This window comes from Ictalurus punctatus, chromosome 5 (assembly GCF_001660625.3).
Source record: "Ictalurus punctatus breed USDA103 chromosome 5, Coco_2.0, whole genome shotgun sequence".
Lineage (NCBI taxonomy): Eukaryota > Metazoa > Chordata > Actinopteri > Siluriformes > Ictaluridae > Ictalurus > Ictalurus punctatus.
Window position 1 is genome coordinate 26,216,400 of NC_030420.2, and position 23,920 is coordinate 26,240,319.

Below are 23,920 nucleotides of genomic sequence, written 5' to 3' on the forward strand. Positions count from 1 at the left end.
TAGATTCAAGAAATTTAACTTGGTCATAAGAGCATTAACTCATAGCCTTAATATATTCATTCATGGCCACACCACACTACACTATGTGTTCTAGAAATAAAAGATGAAGAAGGCAGCAAAAGGTTTTAGACAAACATATATTTCTAAGGTGACATTTGAAATAAATGCATGTGTTATCCAAAATATGATGATGAACGCTATGGTTAATAAGAATACAAGGTACATAACAAGATATTCAAATCTTGCAGTTCTTACAGTCAGTTTGTGTAACAGTGGAAGGACACCTGCTGGTTATCTGTGGCACTACAATAAAAACCCACACAACCATGATATGTATTTTGATTGAAAGGGGACCTATTTTGCAAAATTCACTTTTACATGCTGTTCGAACATAAATGTGTGTCGGCAGTGTGCGTACACAACCAAGCTATAATGGTAAAAATCCACCCAGTCCTTTCTTTATATTCCCTATAAATCATAAACAGTGTCCCAAAATGAGTCGTTGGTATTTTCTCTCTAATGTGAAGTCACATTGGAGCAGGCCCCGCCCATGACTGGTCGGACTCTGCCCTATTAGCATAAATCCTCCGCTGAGTGAGCTGTACACAGTCGGCCATGTTCTCCCCGCTGGAGCAGCTATAAGAAGAATGTCTCAACTTCGTAAGCTTTATAAGTGTCCCATTGTTGGCTGGAAGAATGAACATAAGAGTCTCATGTACTCCCGGTATCAGAGCCACTGAAGACGCAGTGGAGTAGTTTCATTTTTGAACAAAATGTGCCCCAAAATATAGCTAAATTTGTATATGTTTGTGCAAATCATTTTACACCAGACTGCTTTGTGAAAGAGGGTCAGTACAATTTGCTGAAAAATTTATTCTCAAGCATGATTCAGTACCAACTGTTCGTGATCCAGCTTCATATCCAGAAGACTTATGTATCGCACTTTATATTTTGTGAATGTTTGCAAATCACCTTTTCGAATGTGCTTATTTTTTCAGGAGGGTTATATATTCATGTTTATCTATCAGTAGCACAGCATTCTCTCTCTCATTCACACACACGCACAGTCCATATTATTCAACATAAATATCTGTTGCTATAGCAGTCTGGAATTAGGCAAAATGAAGAGAGGATTTAGCAGGAAAGTAAATGAAAGATGAGTGTCTGTCTGTCTGTATGTCTGTCTATATTCAAAAATAAACAAGACCGTTACCATGTGATGCTTAATTCATATGGAAATTAGACGCCTTCATGCAAATAACTGTCATACAGGGTTGCCAGGTTTCCATTAATTAACGTCATTAATACACAGTCGCGGTTGAAAAATGGATTCACTATAAAGTACGGAAAAATTTAACTTTTCCAAATTTGTTAAATCCATTAGTAAGTACCAATAATATCCCAAATTATCAGGGAAAGGAAACTTTTCTAACATAATTTAATTAAAAGTGTGTCTTAAGAGTTCGGGAAATCTGGCAACGCAGTTTGGGGTTTGGGTATGGGGTTGCCAAATCCCGCTAAATCCAAAATAGAACAAATGAGAGCTACATGGCATGACTGGACTTGAGCTTGGAAATCACTTTGTGGAACTTGGCCTGTGTCTGCCTGTGTGTGTGTGTGTGTGTGTGTGTGTGTGTGTGTGTGTGTGTGTGTGTGTGTGTGTGTGTGTGTGTGTGTGTGTGGCAGATGGCCACGCGGTGATGTCAGAAGTTGTCAGATGGTGAGGGTTTCTCTGGACGCGGATTTAAATGTGAACGCGTGTGAAAGCTGTTGTCTGGCCCGTTTTTATCTTTATAGCCGGTTGTTCATACAACCACCGACACCTTTTCATAATCCTCTACACTTTCTTGGAAAAACAAAGTTTATAACTCGTGTTATAACTCCTAACTCGGACTTCGCTTGAGGGTAAGTGCTCAATTTCCTTTATACAAGGTCATTTTAGTTCAAACTACTCACAAGTGAGACACTGAAGTTCTCCAAGATTCCATCAAATGAGTAGAAACCAGTGGAAATAGTTGTAGGATTAAAATCTAAAAAGGCACAACCTAACAAAAGGTTTGGTGTAAAGTATACTGGAATATTTGACTGGGATCCTTACCAGTTTTTATTTTTATTATGATGATGATGATGATGATGATGATGATTATTATTATTATTATTATTATTATTATTATTATTATTAGTAGTAGTAGTAGTAGTAGTAGTAGTAGTATAATGTGTGATACAAGTATTTCAGTATGATAATATAAATATAAGTATGATAAAATAAATTATCATGCTGAAAACATACACTTCTGAAATATCGTGATATCTTTTCATATTTAAAAAAATTTTTTCTTTCTTTTTTTTTTTACATACCTTTAATTACAATCTAAAGCAGCCGATTTGATGCTAACGTACTTAATCTATAAAATTGTAGTGTTCATGTTTTTTTAAGTTACTATTTTTTAATTCTCCTTTTCGGTGTTAAATATTTTGTAAATAAAATTATATTTTTTAACTCTAAAAATGAAAATAAATCTATTATTGTAGACATTATATGTGGAGGTTGGCTGTTTTGCTCGTTCTGTTATAGTGGTTAAAATGCTGATTGTCACTTAAATGAAAATGGAAGATACTGGGTGTTCTTTCCACCTCCATGCACCCATGAAAAACTGCACTTATGCCAAGTAAAGCGGCTTTTGCAGTATGGGAATGTTTACAGCTGCTCTGTGTGTGTGTGTGTGTGTGTGTGTACTTGTGTGCATGCAACAGGTTCAGTACAGCCTACTTTAGTTTTTCCTAACACCCTGGCTAAGTCCATTTGCTGAGCCCTTGCAGAAATGCTTGGAAAGCCTATTAGTGTGGAGCTGTAGTGTAGTTTATACTAGTAGTTGTCAAGTTTAAAACTCATCTGTTAAATGAAACTTTCACGATTGCAAGCTGTTTGAAAGTGTTGCAAGAAAGAAGCCCTTATTGAGAGCATCTCAGAAAACGCAGAGCCTGAACTTACGAGATACGAGACAGCAGCTTCAGTTCATGACGACCATCAGAATGGGGGGAAAAAATGTGATCTCAGTGATTTGTACTGTGGCATCATTTGTCGGTGCAAGACAGGCTGGTTTGAGTATTTCTATAACTGCTAATCTCCTGGGATTCTCTAGAGTTTGCTCAGAATAGTGTATATATAATCTTATATAGCTTGTTGATGAGAGAGGTCAAGACTGGTTTGAGGCTACAGTAACTCAGATAACCACTCTGTACAACTGTGGTGAACAGAAAAGCATCTCAGAATGCACAACATGTTGATGCGGATCAGCTACAACAGCAGAAGACCACGTCCGTCGGGTTCCACTTCTCTCAGCCAAGAACAAAAAACTGAGGCTGTAGTGGGCACATGCTCACCTAAACTGGACAGTTGAAGACTGGAAAAACATAGCTTGGTCCAGTGAATCTTGATTTCTGCTGAGACGCACAGATGGTAGGGCCAACCGCATGAATTCATGAACCTAACCTGTGTTGTGTGAACAGTCCAGACTGGTGGAGGTGGTGTAATGGTGTGGGGAATGGTTTCTTGGTACACTTTGGGCCTGTTAATACCAATCAATCATCAATTGAATGCCACAGCCTATTTCAGTATTGTTGCTGAACATGTACATCCCTTCATGGCCACAATTTACCCGTCATCTAATGGCTACTTCCAGCATGATAATGCACCGTGTCACAAAGCAAAGGTCATCTCAAACTGGTTTCATGAATATGACAATGAGTTCAACATTCTTCAGTGGCCTTCCCAGTCACTGGATCTGAATCCAGTAGAATCTGTAGGAATTGCATGATGTTATCACATCAACATGAACCAGAATCTCAAAGTTATGTTTCCATAATCTTGTGGAATCTATGCCATGAATAATTGAGGCTGTTTTGAAAGCAATGGGAGGTCCTACCCAGTATTAGAAGGGTAGGGTAGTACGATAAAGTATTCAATGTGTGTATGTCATAGGCCTTAAAGTATCAGTATTTGTTATGCATTCCTCTGGATGCATCAAAACTGGGTAGTTGTTTTCTTCTTGAAAAGAGGAAAAGATTAAGGACTAAAGATTTCTAAATTGTACGCAGTATAGAATTACTGATATATCAAAGATATGATTTTGCAGCAATGGACTTGGTGTTAATGAGTTCACTCTTAGCATTGAAAGTTGTTGGTATGGCAAGAGGAGGAAGAACTGAGGAGAAAGACTGTTGAGCTGCGGTTTCTTGCCAGTGGAGTTGTCTGTGTGTGTCTGGAGGCTTGGGTAGGAGTGAGGCATCAGCATGCACACACACACACACACACACACACTCACTCTCTCTCTCTCTCTCTCTCTCTCTCTCTCTCTCTCTCTCTCTCTCTCTCTCTCTCTCTCTCTCTCTGCTGGCCTATTCTACTTTTGTACAGTTTCATCCCCAAACAGAGCATTTTAAAAGATGTTACCATGGCAGGGAATGCCTTGACAACTGTGGGAAAGTGTTAGATTCACTGTGGGATTATATAATGATGTACGTGTTTAGAGATATTACAAATAAAATGTTATTACAGTTTCCCCATGTTAAATGATGCATGGTTTGGGTTAAAATGTGTTTTTTCTTCCTGGAATGAAGACTACTATCAACAGGATATACTGTAGTGTGAAGATGGAAAAATATGCAAATCATAAAATTGTCTACAGTTGAGTGCAAATGTTTGCACCCCCTTGGTTTATGAGTGAAAAAATGAAAAGCTCTCCCTCTATTTTAATATTTTAACGTTTATCTTCAATATAGGATTCCTTAATATTACAGCAATTTAGTTTGAGACAGCAGTTATTTTATTAGCAAGCTCAAAAGTTTGTACACCCTTTGACTTTCTATAGTTATGTTATCTGCATGAGATTTGTTGGGGTATCTAATGCCTAAAGTCTTATTTAAGTTATGAAGTTAAGGTCGAACACGCCTACTCTCATGTAATTTACTGTGAGACGTCAAAGGGTTTTAGGGTCTGTAAAGCAACCATCAAAAGACAAAAAAAAAAAAAAAAACAGATTTTTGATGAATGTATATGTTTGCACGGAACAAAAAGGAGTGGCTCTTAATTTCATTGTACATATGTATAGTGACAATAAAAGGCATTCATTCATTCATTCATTCATTCATTCATTTTTTTTAAGCTAGAGGAGGGTACTAAAATATACCATTACCAAAGGTTAAAACTATATTTAGTAATTTTTTTTAATGGAAGAAAGAGGCACAAAGAGAATTGAAAAATACCTGAATAAATGCCAAAAACAAACAGTAGGAGGCCTAAAAAAAAAATCCCTAGTGTCAAATGGAAGTCTGCATTTATATCACATTCAGATATAGCATTTTGATTGTTTCTCTATTCAAATCTTAAAATAATATTGAATGAAGCATCTGTAAAAAAAAAATAATAATAATAAAAATAAAATAAATAATAATAAAATAGAAGGAAAAGAATGTGGCTTAACAGTCATGTACAGCTGCCTCCACAAATAAATCTTTATTAAATTACTAAATATAGCACTCGGATGTAGTAGTAGCTGGGAGGCATGGGCAGGTTAATTACTCAGGATGTTATTTTTAACAAGCTATTTTCATCTCACTACCAAAATAGAATTCCCGTCAATAATGTATTTCGAAAAGCAATAAGGCGAGCTGGGGCATCTGACTCAACCCTTTCTTGGATATACAGTGCATCAGATCCTGTGTACAGAATGGAGAGTGCTGAGGGGGTTATGAATAATTATAATGCACTTGGGTGCTTAGGTTATATACTTTTGTTACTATAATTAATTAATTAATACTTGGACTCTTACTCAGTTACATTTCCACAAATAACTACATGGTTTTTAATCTCTATTTTCATGATCATGATTAAAGGACTTATTCCTTTGCCCAGTTGCCCAGTTAGTCATATTTCTGTGTAAATTAACTATTTATTTACTATGATTTAAACATCCCATCAAATTTTCTAGTCCTTCTTCCTCTTCATAAATTAATGGACCTTTTCTTATTAAGAAATCATACAAATTGATTGGAGTAAAGCCAATATTGTTAGACTTCATTGGGTGCACATCATAGTGGCCTTCAGAATTATTGGCACCCTTCATTCAACAATGAGTATAATGATAAAAATAAACTTTGCATACATTAATTCACAATTTCCATTCAGTATGATAAAATATATATTTTTGACAGAAAACAGGAAAATCATCAATATAACCACTTTTAATAATAGTATTTTCTCGAATAAATATACTGTATGTGCCAAAATATTGACACAAATGTACAAAGCAAAAAATTAGATTTATTAATTAGATTTATTTTATTATTTCCATTAGCATGGGGGGAAACAAACTTTCATCGCAAATGAGTCAGATGGAGGATTTCACTCCTTAAAAAAACATTTTGGGGTTGTAAAAATAGCTAATACTTAAATACTGTTCAACATTAAGTGTTATTAAACTTACTATTAACATGTAAGTTTGAGCCCGAAAATGTTTTTAAATAATAGTAATTTTTGCTCATTTTCATGAAGAGTGCCAGAAATTCTGGAAGGCATTATATAAGATAAGATAAAGTAATAACGTTGAACCTAGCATTGACCTTTTTGTAATGTTTAATACTGTATGTATTCAGTTCAGTGAATTTACAAATATTAGATCCATCCGTACATTTTCCTGGAAATGAGCCTAAAATGCATGTCTTTGAACTAGGGGAGGAGACCGGAGTACCCGGAGGAAACCCCCTAAAGCACAAGGAGAACATGGAAACTCTGTGCACACAGGGTGGAGGTGGGATTCGAACCCCCAACCCAGAGGGGCGAGGCAAACATGCTAACCCCTAAGCCGCCGTGCCCCCCAAATATTTGATCATGTTGAAAAAAAAAAATACATGTCCTGACTTTCAGTTCAAATTATTTCCTTTTCACTAATAATTCCTTGAATTTTTCAGTGAAGTTCCACTTTTAACCAAGTAAAACTGTAACACGATACCCTTACTTTCAGTCAAATATAATTTAGCTGTTCTTTTCCATCATCCTGTTCTTGATAGCCTGTTAATGAACATTCTGACCTGTTGATGCACCGGAGTAATGCAATGTTAACGGTCAAGTGTAATCATATTTACAAATAACAAAAGATTTTCTCTAAAAATAATGCTTTAATGATTTTAGAGAGGACACACTGTAAATAACTGGAGCTGTTTCTCGGCTTCCCCGAAGCTAGTAGAAGTAAAGCAGATAGCCATATGTGCAGAACAATGAGACATTCAAGCAGAGCTCACTTCCTAAACATGCATCCTGTGTTTGGGTGAAGAACGCTAGTGGAAGGCAGTACAGACAGAAAGACATGGCGGCAGAAGGAGGGGCAGGAATCCTGCTTCCCTCAGGCTTGCCAGACGGGAAACTTGAGAGAGGGGAGAAAGGTTACAGGTGTTTCCAGAGCTCATAACTATTGTAGTAGATTTTTTGTTCAGAGTTAAGTGGAACACAACAAATAATTAAATGAATTCTAATGAAGTCTCATGAATGGTTGGAATTTGTCTCTCTTTCCAGGTTTTTTTTTTTTTTTAAAGGGTTTTTTTTTTATATAAGGGTATGAACATGGAGATGCTCAGGAAATCCATTCATGGAAAGCTTAGCATGGTTTGAAAAACTATGTTGAAGCAGGAAATGTTTATTCACGTAATCACTCTTTACTGGCTCATGACTGAAATATTTGCCTCACTCTTTCCTAATAAAACACTTCCTAATAAAACACTTGACAATAACAGTTTATCATATCTGAATGATGACTTTCTCCTTTTTGTTTTTAGGTGCTTTGGATCTCCAGATTTGCATTTGGACTAAGGATTGTACAACGATATGTAAAGAACAATATACTCATTCCCTGTAGAGATGTACAAGGATGACATGTACACATTTCCCGTGAGAGGCTAATTTTTCATTTTGAGTCAGACTGTGAGCGCTTGAGCCAGAATGGCTGACCCCTCTATGTTGGTGACAGAGGGAGTGATGCCCACACTGGCGTCAACAGACAGCTGTGTTCTGGAGGTCAGGAAGAAGTACGAGGTCATTCCTTCAGTAGCATGCACCATGTGCTTTATACTCGGAATTGTCTACTGCTTCTGTGGTGAGTATATTCTGAGATAATAACAATGATGACAATCTTGGGGGGGAATGAACTTGAGCTCCAGTTACTGACTCTTTGGTGTTTCACATGTTCTCCTCTTGCTGATTTCCTAAGGGTACTTCACTTTCTATCCACCTCACAAAAACAGGTGGTATATTCCAAAATGTCCCCAGACTGTGACTTTCATCCATCAGAATTAGACAGCAGACTCTGGCAGGGTCTGTTTTTGATTGATGCTTGTACTTTTTCATTACTATTTTACATTACTATGTGAACTGGATGTACACATGTTCAGTGAATTTTTGCAGGGACAAATAAGAAAAACACAGAAAAACAAAGATAGCTGCATATGTGATATAAGAAGATATAAGATGTAAACTGACCAATCACTGAGCTTTCTGTGTTTGCATGGGTGAAACTGACAGTAAAGTCCTAGTACAAGTATTAAATGTATGAAAATTCATGTAATGATATTTTATTTCAGTAGTTTGTTTTTTTTTTTTTTTTTTTTTTAAATTGGTTGGTTGGTTGATCAATGAAATACATAGGTGAATCGCAAAACATTCATTGTGCATAGCAAAATTAAAATAAAATATCCATAAATTTATGGAATGTATTAAAAAAAGACATTTTGTTAGTCCTATTTATTTATTTATTTATTTATTTATTATATAACTTTTCATGGCATAATTTAGAATTTCGTTTAGTCCAAAATTTCAGTGCTAGAATATATTTTTTAACTTTTATTTCATTATATGTTTTACCTTAACCTTGGATTTCTTTTCACGTAACCTAACCTTTCATATAAAAGGATTAATCTAAGAAAATATGCCTAAAATATTATTTGTAGAAAATAAGTATCTCTGGATGTATGTCTAAATTATGCCTCAATAACATTACCTCTATATGGACTACTAGTTGGATCTAATTTTTAGTACCTTTTAGAGTTCCGTGTTTATTGACCAGTTTTGCTATAGTTTTTTTTTTTTTTTTTTTTATAAACCAGGGCTGGAATATTTACAATACTGCTCATTTCCACAAGTGGGATGTGTATAGTGTTGGCAACTTAAATCCAAACGTTCTGTTAACATATACATGGGGAAGTTACACGTATTCAGAGCTGGGCTGCGCATCCTAAATTTTCTGAGTTCCCAATTCTGATCATGCAGATTACCTGAATGTAGTGCACGCCTCCACGGTTGTCAAATTGTTCTTGAGTAGAAATGTCTTAACAGAAGAGTGTTACAATTTGAGTGTGATTTTGTATCGCCGGAGCAAAAACTGCAACATCCTCACGAGTCGCAGCGCACAGCCATTTTATTTAAACGGACAACAAAAAAATATGCACTTTCATACATCACTCCTTGCTGTTTAATAACTGTTGAATATTACAAAAGTTCCTAATAGCAAATAGTGATGTACGGTTGCTTCACAACTTGATTTATTTTGCAGGCTAATTTTAGCGGGGGAAAAAAAAAATGATGTCTTCAGGTGGTGCTTCTTCAAAAAAAAAAAGTACTGAGCTTAAAAACAACAAAAATACTTAACCCAGTTGGAAGCCATGTTTGGTTTCCTTATGTGCTCCATGCTGACTACCGCCCATTGTAGGCCTTGATTTTTTTTAATAGCGTATGCTTCCTGTTTTCTGGACTTCTTCTAGGGGGTTTTTAAACAGTAACTGAAGGAGGGGAAAATTAAGGATGCCATTTTAATCTCTCACGAACTGTTTTTCCCAGTCCCAGACAGACCACTGACTGGTTTATTTGCATGGGCTGACATGGTTTATCTCTGTACAAAAAATATATATATGTGGCAATATGATCAGAATATAAAAGGCTTCAATTTGAAAGTAAATTTCTTGCCAGTACAATGTTCCATAATGACGATTTGTAAGAGAATCCAACTTGGGAAAAAAATGCGTATAAATGCATTCTTGCAACAAAAAGTCATTACATAGCAGTGTTTAATGCTTTCTTTGTAGCTTGTTCTTTGTTTGTAAAGTCACTCCTAATACTGCATCACTATGGGTAGTTGTTAGTGTTGAGCTAGTGGTAGTTTACCTTCTATAACAAGTCTCTTCCATGTTTTCAGGGTACCGCTGTTTTAAATTGGTGATGTTCCTGTCTGGGCTTTCATTCGGGACTGGCATAGGCTACCTGCTATGTCTCCGGGAGCAGCTGATGGACTCGCCGCTGGACCCGGAGACACGGGCAGGCATCTCTCTAGGTATTGGCTTACTGGGAGGACTGGTGAGCATACTGGTGCGCTGTGTGGGTCTGTTCCTCACTGGTCTCCAACTGGGCCTGCTGTTCTCCATCACCGCTCTGCTGACAGCAGGACAGTATTACCCCATCCTCAGTCCTGTATGGGTACCTGCAGGAACAGTGCTTGGAACTGGCATATTCTTCGCTGTGCTCACACTCTGCTGGCAGAGAAGCATGACCATGGTGGCTACGGCAACGCTGGGTGCTGCCATCATCATGACATGTATGGATTACTGCATGGAGACACCAATGATGGCGTGGAGGGCATATGTGGGGCTGCAGAAGGACCAAGAAAAGGTGCTGTGCTGGTACAGTTGGGTGATGTTGGGCATCTGGCCTGGAATAGCAGCTCTGGGAAACCTGGTGCAGCGTAAATTCACTGCCAAAGGAATGTCACACTCTGAAGGTAGGTGGATGACAGCTATGTCGGTGTTTTGCAATGTAGCTTGTTAATTCCATAAATAGGTAGTATTTAAGCAGCTTGAATGCATTAATGAAGATGTTGTTAAAGGAGCACATTGTAATTTTTAGAGCCCTCTGCTGCAAGTGAAGCAAATTACAGTTGCAATTAAAATATCTGGAACCTCCCTTTTCCGATCAGTCTGACCTTGCTTCATTTGTTACCTTATAAGGGACTGAGCAGCTCTGTTTCACCTGGAGTGCAGGGTATTTCCAGGCTGTCAAAATGTAAACAGAAGAAAGAAACTACCAATATCCACTGCATAACAATATTGTGAATCACAGTTTTTAAATTAGATTATATATATTATAAATGATAAATAAATGATAATTATGGTTCAAGAGGCCATTTTAAAAATTCAGCTGCACCATTTATTATATGTTTTATATGATCATACTGTATCCTATCGTAACCATTAAATTCTCAAGTCTGATTGGTTAAAAGGGGTTGTTTAATTTTCTATAACAGCACAGCTCAGACAGTAGTTTGCCTGCATGGCAAATCATTTATATTATATTAATTGTCTTCTATTAAGTATATTAATGTGCTCCTTATACAATACTGTTTCTATGGTAACAACACAGGGTCTTGTATGGACAAAGGACTTTCAAAGTTGATTTCTCTGTAACATGGCGCAGCATTTTTCTTCTTTTTTAATTAACTTAAATTGAGAGAAAATAAGAGAGGCTGGTGAAGTGAATGACTGTTTATAGCTGTTATAAAGTGCAAAAGTCTTACACGCATGTAAAGAAATGCAGCGATGCTTTCCAAAAAACTTTTATTAAATGTTTACTACATTTAAAAAAAAAATAAATAAATAAATACTATAAAAAGGAGTAGGCTGCCCTAAATTAAGTCAATAAGGCTGCCCTAAAATAAGTCAACATTAGGTGTGAAAACCCATTGCTTTTTAAAAATGCATCAGTAATCTCAGTTACTTGTTGCAGTTACTTGTTTCATGGATGTTCCACAATCCAGCCAAGGTGTCCTCACGTTCCATGCCCCGAGTCCCCTGGGATAGATTCCAGGAGCCCTGTGACCCTGTGTAGGATAAGCGGTACAGAAAATGGATGGATGGATGGATGGAATAATTGTTCTTCAATTATTTAAAAAAAATCTAATTGTTGACAAATTGCAAGGGTAATGGAGGTGTGCGTGTGTGTGTGTGTGTGTGTGTGTGTGTGTGTGTGTGTGTGTGTGTGTGTGTGTGTTCAGTTATTTCATTGAGTAAAGTGCATTGGTACAGGGAGCCTTTGGTACCATTATTAGACATTTCAGTACCAGGTTCAGTATATAGCCATGTTATCCATGATACTTATTAACCTACAGTGTTATAGTGGGAAAGCATATAGAATGGCAAAACACTCAGGTGAACATGTGATATTTCAATGTAAGACCTTGTAAACACCTGTGGATCATCAGGACTTATATTCGTCAGGTGGATGCACAGTGATTTGGTTTTGTTTAGATGGTTGCATTGCATGAGTTTGATGTAATAGGTATAAGTTATGATATATGCTATGTAGATCATGTTATGTTTATTTGCTGTACCAATGATTGCTATATCCCCCACAATTTTTCTCCATTACATTGTTTAAACCAGTAACAGCACGTTCCGTAGATGTCTTAGATAATTGGATGTTTTTAGAGTAAGGACAATAATAGGAAATGAGAAAAACCATTACTTCAGTTGTAGATTTAACATATCCAATACTTAAAAAACAGAACTTTTCAGAAAGAGCAGTATGAAAAAATGAACCTACATTATCCAGATTGGTGTCGAAGAATAATGAGGCAAAGTTTTGTGCATTTGATCACCTTTCCCCTTCAGTTGCAAATAGTTGTTAGGAACAGTTACTTTTAACAAGGAAACAGTGTGTTATACATGTGAAACACCACTCATCCATTCAAACTGTGCTCGTTTTAACAAGCTGGCTGAAGTACACAGGTCCGTGTATCTGACCCGTCTGACCTGATTCTTTTTAGATAACTTAATGAAAACCTTTTGTTCTAGTATGGTCATTTTCCTCCATTTAACAGCATGTTATAATAAAGTGAAACAATAATAATGTTAAATCATCCTTTTTTTTTTTTTCATTGATTGACAGCTCTGTATTTATAATGTATTGAACAATCTTGGGTGTTAGTGTGTGGTTAATTAAGGGTTAAGGGCTTAAGGGGGCAGCTGTGGCTCAGGTGGTAGAGCAGGTTGTCCACTAATCGTAGGGTTGGCGGTTCGATTCCTGGCCCACGTGACTCCACATGCTGAAGTGTCCTTGGGCAAAACACTGAACCCCAAGTTGCTCCTGATGGCAAGTTAGTGCCTTGCATGGCAGCTCTGCTACCGAATGGGTGAATGAGGCACAGTGTAAAGCGCTTTGGATCCGCAAAGGTTAAAAAAGCACTATATAAGTGCAGACCATTTACCAATTCAAAGGCGATTTAGATCAGACATGCCACGCGTGACTAACTTGGTGTACACTTTTACTGTCAGACTCTGAGTGAGTTTAAAAAAAACAACAACAAAAAAACAATAATGATAATGTTCATGTGTTGTAATAGTGACTATTTGCTCCCCCTTATGGAGAAATTCTTGCCTGCTAAGTTTGTGTAAATGACTGACTGACTGACTGACTAACTAACTAAGTGATTGGCAGAGTGAGTGAGAGAGCATGAAGGACTGACTGACTGTGGTAAGTGTTCTTACACAGCCTTACTCCCTACCTTAACCTCTTCCCTCATCCTCTCTTCCGGGCAGTGATAGCGAGTGGTAAACAGAAGCAACTCCAGCTGATGAAGATCAGACAGGTGGATGCACGCCGGCGTCCAGAGGGAAAATATCGCCGCAGACCTCCACTTCTCAAACGATACACAGGAGATGTGCTCGCTCCGGTAATCAGCATCCAATTTCACACTTGCCGAATCAACATGTTTTTATCTATGGAGCAATTTATCTTGTCAAATACAGCTGTACATAAACAAATATGATCAATTTATAAATTGCAAAGCCATCCTCATATTTATCAATCTCCAGCCAAGGTGTACCTTAATCTTGCTCATATTACAAATACGAATCCTAACCTATTTTGCAATTACGGGTTACGTTTGACATGTTCACAAAAATCAGTGGGTAAACTTCCAGAGCACACAATGGGGTTTGACTGGGGTTCAGGGGTTTGACTGAAAGAGCACACTTTTTTGTAATGTGTTGAGGGGCAGGGCCAAGCAGAAACCTAGGGAGAGCTGTATATGGGTGTATATACAGCATGTACAATACTAATCTGTAATCTCAAAGTGAAATGAAATATACAAAATGTGTTAACAATGGTTCACAAATGTCGTAGCAGAAAGTCAAGTTGTAGGTTTAACAAAATTAAATATGGATTTGCCGTTCATTAAATTGCAGTTTTGACATTGCACTTACTTTTGACAGCAAATTCACTCCATATGTGACCTTCACCTACCCTGAAACATTGCAACATTTGCATGATATGTTTTGCCTTTGGTTCTGTGTTGGTTTTCAGGTCACTGCGAACAGATCTGCTTGTTAAACTGATTCTTTCTCAGCACATTTGAACAGTCAGTTTAACGGATAATATACTGCTACTGCCACCTGGTGGTGAATTGTAATATTGCTTTAACATACTGTGTGTATGTATGTGTATGTGTGTATATATATATGTGTGTGTGTGTGTGTGTGTGTGTGTGTGTGTGTGTGTGTGTGTGTGTGTGTGTGTGTGTGTGTGTTTATATGTATATATGTTGCCAGTATAAGCTGCCTTACTGTTTTACCTGTTAAACATAAATCTGCTAATTTTGCCCTGCCTTATATATAATAAAATAAACCACAGAACTGTAATATATCTCTATAATATATCTTTAATTATTTAAAATATGGAGTTCTTTGGAGCAAGGTGTTTCAAAATAAACGACCAGAAATGGAAATTATTTAAATATGATAAATTACAGATGTAAAAACATTGTTGTCTTTAAACATATTAAATATATTACAGAGTGATTAAAAAAATTATTAACACACATGACCCTACAACACTGTAGTGAAAAAACTAACATTATAAGATAAGAAGGTTAGGTTACTGATTATGGACTGCAAATGTAACTGGCATTTCACAAATAAATATCAATGGCACTTTGAAGATAAGAAAACTGTATAGAACAATGTTTCCAGTAAGTTTTAAGATTTTTTTTTTTTTTTTAATAACCCTGCATTATCTTGTCATTTTCTCTGTCTTGGTCACAGAGCTACCTGGCGAACCTGCGTGAGAGGCAGATGAGCACGGGCTCGTCTGTGAGCAGTCTGAGTACTGTCTACCACACCATGATCGACTTTGACTTTGAGACTGGATCCATGGTGCCTCTCACACCCTCCTCACCTGCTGCGATTAGGGTGTGAATGAACTCAGAAACCTGCATGCACGGACACTTGTGTACACACACACACAAACACACACGCTTGGGAAGAGAGCTCAATAGAGCTCAGTGCCGACTGAGGTAAACAGACTGGATGAGTGCTCTAGAGAGAGTGTGTGTTGACAACATGGACTCTGAGTTGAAAATAATAAAGTCTGTGGAGTTTGCTGAACACTGGATCTTCTCAGGAATTCAGGGTGCATGACTACAAATAAAACCACAAATACTCTAAAACTCTAACTCAATACTTTTAAGACAACCCTTTTAGCAATAAGTATTAGGAAGGCACTAATTTGTGTTCAGCTTTAAATGTCAGACATGAAACAAAACAATTCTGACCAATCCTGCCTGCTCCCACAGTTATTTTTGGTTGTATGTACCCACAGTGTTCTCTAATGAACTTAATTGGATATATTTCCACAAAATATAAATAAGTTAGTGATTTAGACCACGGCAAGCATGGCCAGGATAAACAGTAACTAAAGAGGAATGAATGAATGAATGCAGTAAACATGTAGTCTAATGCCTCACAAGCACGACTCTACATCCATTACATTCCTCTGTTAATCGACATGGCCTTTCTTTGTCCCGCAAGCTTCATATCTGACTTCCTGCTCCCACCTGCATGAGAGTGAAAACCACCCACTCCCACAATTTTTAGTCGGGCACGTCGGATCCCGGCACACCACGAAGGATGCTTTCACACCTATTAGTCTATCGGCCGAGTCCAAATCAAGGCAAAAGTTATACTGTTGGTTCACGTGCTGTTTGGTTTGGTTTCAAAATGCACATATTTAAACAATTTTTTTAATTTTTTTTTTTTTTTTAGAAAAAGACGACGCTGAGGGACATGTAGGGCTGAAAATGGAAAAATATACGGATTAAACACTGCATTAAGGTGAAAGCACCCTAATCCTAGAATTTTACTACACACTCACTATCAAACAGCACAAATTATATCTCTGACCTCAGCTGTGGATAAGGTGCTTTATGATCGCATTTATTTGCTCTCTCGCTCTCGCTCTCTTGGGAACTGGTTACATTTACACAACTGCCTTCCCTAAGGATTGTATTGCTGTACAGTATGTACTACATTAGAACAATTTGTTTGCCACACAAATAAAACCATGCTATTCATATATCAGCTGTCTTGAGTTTAATGATTGTTTCAGGCTGTAATGCATTTCCTCATAGAAAAGCGTTCCTCAAAGGTGTTTTGTGTAAGAGTGTAGATTACTATAAGGAAATATCTAGAATACTCACATGCACATATAATACATACACTATAATTTATTACCAAAAACTCTAGAATGTTTGTGAGATTGCAGTCAGTGGTGGCCTTGTGTGTACCAAAAACCTTTATCGTGTGTAACTTGATTGTGTTTGTCAGTGGCAAGCAATTTGCGCTGGATGTGAACACTGACAAATGTGTCATTCAAAACAAGATGTGCAACAAGTCCTACACTTAATGCTTCAGCACAGAAATCCTATGTCTAAAATTGTGCTCAGGGTTAGTAGTGGAAGGCTCCATGATAAATTACATATTTAGTAAATTCAGTAAAATAGCCACAACAGTTATACAGTGTATATTCCGTGTATATTTTCTAAATCAGTGTTCTGACTCAGATGTCTTAATGTTTAATGCTTAGTGACATTTAAATCATTACAGCTGTGAGTGAGTTAATGGCCGCACTGCATCCAGCGCGCTCTCATGCTTAGTGGGTAACCCTTCTCGATGAAGTGTCTGGGACTCACACGCCAGTACTGGTCTCCTTTAAAAACGTAAACATGACCGTTATTCCAGGCGAGCGCTGCATCTGGATTAGACGGAAACCCAGTGACGAGACTGGAGAGGGGTTTAGGAAATTGTTTCAGTTCATCAGGGGAACCCAGTTCATCCCACTGCCAGTACTCGGAACCCTACGAGACAAACAAACAAACACACACTCAACGCACTAATAAATGAACTATTGATATTTAACAGGCTCATATAGGATTTTTTAAAACGTTTGAGTTAAAGGTGCTTGAACAGGACATATCATAATGTACTTTCTCAAACATAGCTGCTATCAGAGGCAAGATAATGGCAATGTCATTATTCAATGTCTATTTCTGTAATTATTTTAAATAATTTAGATATTGATACATGTACAGTACTGTGCAAAAGTCCTAGGCACATGCAAAGAAATGCTTTAGAGCAAAGCTGCCTTAAAAATAATGAAATTAAATGTTTCTACATTTAAAATAAAATACTATAAAGAGAAGTAAACAGTAACCAATTAAACTAAGTCAATATTTGTTGTGATGACCCTTTGCTTTAAAATAAATAAATAAATAAATAGTAGTCTCAGGTAGAATTAGTGCAGTTTTATAAGGAAATGAGCTGTAAGTTTTACTGAGCATCTTGCAGTCTCAGTTCTTCAGGAGACTTTGACTGTCGCACTCGCTTCTTATTTTTGCAGCCTTCATTATGTCTTTTGTCTGAAAAGTGGTCTCTTACATAATATGTTGCTTTCTTTACTGACATCCAAACATTTTTCTTTTAGCATTTAATTTTGTGCTAATGTCAGGAAGTCTAAAATGCTTTTGTACTGACTCGATAATGTAGAAGTCGTAAAATAAAAATCTGTAACAAAGTTTATACTAAACAAATAGGGTGTCTAAGACTTTAGCACAGTACTGTATATTTGGTATTTTGAAATAAAACATACACTAGTATGTAATGTGCTATAAAAACTAAAGAGATGGTCAGGGTCCATTAATAAACACTGAACTGTATACATGACCCGCATATTTTCATTATCTTTTTTATTTTAATTTAAACGCATGTTCTGGTGCTTTACCTTGATAAAAATGAGTTTTTTATTGCTGTAGGAGTAAAAGGCGGCATCGATGTTTGGAGGGATAGCAAGCAGTTTGGGATAACCATGGTCTAACTTAAAGCCGGAATACCTCCAAACTTTATCACCTAGAAGAAAGGGATGATGTGCATTCATCTAAGATAAAAATCACAATTAAAACAAAAGCAGTTCGAAGAAATATTCAAGTCTTGTGGAGATATTTGAATTTGCTTTAAAGTAATGTTTACTTTATGTTGACATTATTTTTGTCATTACTAGAAGGTGACTCCTGAGTATCTGAATTTGCTGTGCTGGCCTAGGATATGCATTTCAAATCACCCTTTCAGGAATGTAACCAAATGCGTGTCAAAACAGTCAAGCAGTCTAAATCAAAACAGTGGGTAAAAGGTGATGTTTTACCTTTAAGGAAGTAGGACTTGTTGGTCCTTTGTGAATGCACGGCAGCACTTAAATAACCAGGCAGTTCCTTCCACAGGATGTTAATCTGTATTGGAGTGTTATAGCCATCATCTGATATCGTCCATACATAGTCTCCGCTGAATGCAAACGTCTTGTGGAACGGCCCTAAACAGAACATACTTTTAGAACGCTATAACAGCACAGCTCAGACAGTAGTTCCAGCTACAAGCCAAACAACAGGTTTATATTAATGCACTCGCTCTAATACATTATTGTTTATATAGTAACAACTCTTTCACAGGGACGTGTATGGCTGACACACAACATAAAAAAAAATTCAAAATCTGTTTATTTAGGAAACAAAATGAAAATCCTTTTTTGTGTGTGTGTGTTAGGAGGCATTTATTTAATATTTCTGGAAGAAGTCTCCAGTGTCAGCGTTATAGTCAGTAAGTCTTCAGTAGAGGACTCGAGGGAGAATTTTTGTCTTATTATCTTCAAGAGAGAGAAAAGGGAGAGGCTGGGTGGGGGTGGGGGCGACGCTGACTGTTTATAGCTGTTATATCGTACTGTAAGTTATAACAGGAACTAACTTGAGGTTCATCCTTTACAACATCAAGAAAATCCGACCCTACATCACCGAACAGGCTACACAGATACTAGTCCAGGCTCTTGTTATCTCTAAACTGGACTACTGCAACTCACTGCTTTCAGGCCTCCCAGCCAGCTCCATCAAACCCCTTCAGATGATTCAGAATGCTGCAGTGCGCCTCGTCTTCAACCAGCCCAAGAGAACCCATGTCACACCCCTCTTCATCTCCCTCCACTGGCTTTCTGTAGCCGCCTGTATCAAATTCAAGGCCTTGATGCTCACCTACAAGACCTTGTCAGGAACAGCACCCTCCTACCTCAACTCTCTCCTGAAGGCCTACGTTCCCTCTCGCAATCTGCGATCGATTAGCGACCGACGTTTAGCAGTTCCAACTCAGCGTGGCGCAAGGTCCCTTTCCAGAACCTTCACGATAACTGTTCCTCAGTGGTGGAATGCACTTCCAATCTCAATCCGGACTGCAGAATCTCTCACCAAATTAAAAAAACAGCTAATGACCCTCCTCTTCCGTGAACACCTAACCAACTCATAATAATAATAAAAAATAATTCATTTAAAAAAAAAAAAACTGCAATTACACCTCTACTCTGTGCACTTTGCTTCTTCTGGAACTCAATTAATGGATCTTGTATGGTAGCACTACCTGTATTCTTCTCTGCTTGATATATCGCTTTGCTTGTATTTTTCTCATTTGTAAGTCACTTTGGATAAAAGGGTCCGCTAAGTGAATAAATGTAACTTGTTTCATGGATGTTCCACAACATTAAATAATCACAAACATGATGATGTTTATTAATAAATTAAAACACTTCTGGACATGCTGGTATTATAAAATAGCCAACTTCAGGATGATAAGTAGCTTCTCTGTGCAACAGGTCTCGTGACACCATTGTCATGGCAATGCCAAAGAGGCGCAGAACTACAGTACCCTTCAGCCCCAGCACATCACATATCTCAAGCACTCTCACATGTGTCTCGTTACACCTTGATTAGCACAACTATATATAGTTCTAGTTTTTCAGTGTTTGGTTGTCGAGCTTTTGTTGTAATGGTATTATTTTGTGTCTGAGAGCCCATGAGTCACAGTTTTGCTCATAGTCTGTATGTTCTTTGCTCTGTAAGCAAAGTTTATGTTTATGTCCTTGTATTCAAATCTTTTTCTGGTTTGTTAGTACTTGACTTAATAAAATAATCTGCACTTGCATCCGCCTTTGTCTCCCAAACGTGACAACCATCTTGTCAGTGATTATTTTTGACAAGCCAGCCAGGATAATATGTTTATATAGACTGAGGGTTTTAAGTTTAAGTCATCAGTTTACCATCATTAGCAACTTTTTAGTTGTCTAAAATGTTCAAGTTGGCATGAAATGCAAAACTCCACTTCATTTTGTGACACCAGGGAATATCAGTCCTTCACTAGTTAGCATTCATAACAATCACTGCATTAGCCAAAGAGAGACATATCTGCGTGATGAAATCAGAGTCATAATGGCAGTTCTTTTTGCAGAATAGGGTGCAAAGGTTATCATACTGATCTTAAATAAGCAGTAAATGTAAATGTAATACTGTACCCAACATTATAGCATCGAGTGAGGCAGTGCAGGGATCAGGCAGAGGTGAGTCTGAGGTAATTGGCGGTTGTTCCTCAGGTTTACCTAAAGAAAAAGTAAAATATTTTGTAGCTTTGATAAAACCTTCAGATTCCTATCTGTGGATAGAAGATTTCAGCATTGTGCAATATGTGGGCTTGAGCTCCGACTCTGTTCTCACCATACAGTGCCTGGATCCCACGGATATCATCTGGATGGAGCTTGAAGTTGTCACGGTAACCAGTGTACACAGGGCCCATGAGAGCACTGGAATACTGCGAGTGGTCTAAACCAAGGGCATGGCCTATCTCATGGGCTGCTACAATTCTCAGATTTGCTCCATAGTTTCGCCCCTCAGTCCACAGCTCCTCTGCATCAAAGTGCACTATACCAGATTCTGGACCTTCAGCGTGAGCCAGAACATCTCCTGCAGGAAGAAGACAAGATTTCTGCATAACACTGTACTGAATATCAGTCAGTCAAATCATCCAAACATGAAATAGTTACATAGTACATATAGTATACATTTATATAGTCTATAGTGAATAATAATAATAATAATAATAATAATAATAATAATAATAATGTGCTTCAATATAGAAATATAGACACTAACTCTTATTAATTTTTTTTTAAGTGTGTCATTAATAGTGTGTATTAAAAATGATTAAAATAGGGGCCAAGTGCTCAAAAGCATCCATATAATAAGCATGAACTAAACTATTATTGCATTACTATTTCTGTATAAAGGCCATAAATTCTTTCATTTTATCTGTAATACTCCTTAGGATAAAAAATTAAGCATTTAAGTAAGGAATAAATCATTGGAAAATGATCAGCGACTGGGTGCTGTGATATGGCCTGATGCAAAGCATTATTTTTAATTGTTTTCAAATTATGGTTTATAGATATTTAATGTTGAGAAACCTTCATATAAACAAGTTATTTCCTGTTTTCACGTACGTTATAGCAGCTATAACTTGATTCGCTCACACCAGAGGCTCCTCCCATAAATGTTATATAAACGTCTCCTTACAGAAAATGCCACCATGTCAACGATTATAAAAAAAAATTCATTAAAAATAACAACTTTTTTTTTTTTAATTTGTTTATTATTAGTATTAGATTATGCGGAGTATCCAGCATACAAGTCCCTGTCAGCTAGCTGTTAGTATAGAAACAATAATGTGCTAGAATGAGTGTGTAAATATAAACCATTCAATCAGAACTGTTGTCAGAACTGCTGTTAGAAAACTAATCATCTTTTGAAAACACTACAAAATGAGCATATTTAACAACCAACCCTACACTGATTCAGGTTCTGCATCAAACACAATCCCATAAAGAACCAAACATGGATTTTCACTGTTTATCTCTCTCACCTGGTCCATCAAATGGCACAGGGCAGACATTGTCCCTCTTGTGGAAGGATATTTTGATGTCAACGTTTCCCTCAGTGACCTCGGAGAACTGGAGAGGTGTAACGTCACTCCAGTACCTGAATGCTGTCTTTAGAGCTGCCCGTGTTTGATCCATTCCCAAACCAGGAGCATAGTTATAGATACGGTAAGTCAGCTTCTTCTTACGCCAGTAACCTATTACGACACAAAGCAATTATTAAATCAGGCACTTACTGTACATCTTAACAGCTGGGTTTATTTCTAATGGTGACTCGAACTCGTTTAACAACCTTAATAAACACAAAGTGTCATTTAACTATCACTAGTAAACCAAAGACTAAAAAACTGAGATATTTATACCAGAACAAATCTGATCAATTCCAAATGAGTTTCTGAACATGAACTGTCTTATAAGTGGACAAATCATCGAAATAGAATAGTTAGGCATTTCAGAGCTATGGAATCCACTGGCTTAGCTTACCTAGTAAACGATATTTGAGAGTTTTGTTGTTAAAGGGGTCCACAAGGCCACAGCGTGGCTTTTTCATCATGGCTAGCGTGGCGTTGTCCAACCTGCCTGTGACTGGTAGGTCTGTCACTTTCTGGAATATTCTAATAAAAACAGAAAGCAAGACCAGAAAAGCTCAAATTCATATAATGTGTATTGAGGGTATGAACGTTAATCTAGATCTGTTTCTCTTAGTTTTATTGTTCATTGAATTTGATCCCTATTTCTCTCACATAATGAGACAAATTAAACTTGAGACTACTTCATTACAATGAAACCTTCTAAATTGGGACCAGATCGGTCTAAGAAAGTGACAGATAAATGGCGTCCATTTCTATCTTCTGCTTGAGTAACAATGAGATAACTTTAGAAGTAGAGCGATAGAGTGAAAGGCATTATGGGACTTATTGATGTTAAACTGTCAGTAATCTAATACTAACTGAAACATGAGAAACTGAAATGTGTGTGTGTGTGTGTTTTACCCCAGTGCCTCAGTTATTTGCTCCAGCTTCAGTTCTTGCTCTTCAGAGTAAAGAAGTGATGTAGACAGATAGCCGTATCGCTTTAGATAGTTCTGAAGATCGGATATAAGATTTTGTACAATATCATTACAGAGGAAAATCATGCTAAGACAACCTTTTATATCATTACTGATACAAAATGAATATGACCTGAATGATGTATAGTTGACACATGAGGTTATAAAGAATCAGTAGATTTTAGTCTTACTGTAGCCTGTTCCAGTTCTGCTTGATGCGACACAGTAATTAACGGCATCCAAATCAGCATCAGAAATGCTACGGCGTGACCCATCTTCAGCACTTGACACATCCACGTTTCACAGTTGTCACTCTTCAGTGTCACACAATTATACCCTGATATCCTACTGTGCAAATTAGCTAAAAAGGAAGTGCAGTTCAATAAAATAATTGCAAATCAAATTCTATTACCATAAGCTGTTTGACTTTTGTTGAGATCCAGTCCTTGTTTGTGCATGCAGATTTGTTGAAGGGCCTAAATCCTGGAGCACTCTGCTAAATCTCTGCACCTCTCCAGGGAGTATGTTTGCATTTATACCCTTTAACAAGAAAGGCGTTTGGATTTACCCGCAGGAATGTGATGTGGGCAGTCAAAAGTGACTTGTTAAATTTCCAGAGAGCAGCGCAACACCATGACAAAGTCTCCCAGCAGATCGTTATCTGCATGCAAGTCTACTTTGCTTTGTCAAGGCTAATTGCACTGTCAATTTTT

General features: G+C 37.2%; 2 protein-coding genes across 4 annotated transcripts; one reads left to right on the forward strand and one right to left on the reverse strand.

Moving 5' to 3' along the window:
- Positions 1–594: 594 nt before the first annotated feature.
- tm198 (transmembrane protein 198) lies at positions 595–16,441 on the forward strand. 3 transcript variants are annotated; one of them, XM_017466809.3, is made up of 5 exons: positions 595–660; positions 7,831–8,147; positions 10,239–10,817; positions 13,630–13,763; positions 15,133–16,441. In XM_017466809.3, the coding sequence occupies exons 2-5, from the start codon at positions 7,994–7,996 to the stop codon at positions 15,283–15,285; spliced, it is 1,020 nt and encodes a 339-aa protein (XP_017322298.1). In that variant the 5' UTR covers positions 595–660; positions 7,831–7,993; the 3' UTR covers positions 15,286–16,441.
- Positions 15,923–23,500, reverse strand: LOC108266051 (matrix metalloproteinase-19). Its single transcript, XM_017469012.3, has 9 exons — positions 23,399–23,500; positions 23,152–23,243; positions 22,643–22,773; positions 22,144–22,356; positions 20,943–21,188; positions 20,744–20,827; positions 18,563–18,727; positions 18,146–18,270; positions 15,923–17,222 (listed from the first exon to the last, which is right to left on the reverse strand). Exons 1-9 carry the CDS (start codon positions 23,498–23,500, stop codon positions 16,983–16,985), a joined length of 1,398 nt encoding a protein of 465 aa, XP_017324501.3. The 3' UTR covers positions 15,923–16,982.
- Between the last annotated feature and the right edge of the window lie 420 nt (positions 23,501–23,920).

Excerpts from the sequence above, each read along its gene's own strand:
- tm198 (XM_017466809.3), top strand. The coding sequence starts at position 7,994 with ATGGCTGACCCCTCTATGTTGGTGACAGAGGGAGTGATGCCCACACTG. Across the intron at positions 8,148-10,238 it reads AATTGTCTACTGCTTCTGTG|GGTACCGCTGTTTTAAATTG; the intron begins GTGAGTATATTC and ends CCATGTTTTCAG. Across the intron at positions 10,818-13,629 it reads AGGAATGTCACACTCTGAAG|TGATAGCGAGTGGTAAACAG; the intron begins GTAGGTGGATGA and ends TCTTCCGGGCAG.
- LOC108266051 (XM_017469012.3), bottom strand. The coding sequence starts at position 23,500 with ATGTGTCAAGTGCTGAAGATGGGTCACGCCGTAGCATTTCTGATGCTG. Across the intron at positions 22,774-23,151 it reads CAAATAACTGAGGCACTGGG|AATATTCCAGAAAGTGACAG; the intron begins GTAAAACACACA and ends TGTTTTTATTAG. Across the intron at positions 21,189-22,143 it reads TGTGCCATTTGATGGACCAG|GAGATGTTCTGGCTCACGCT; the intron begins GTGAGAGAGATA and ends TTCTTCCTGCAG.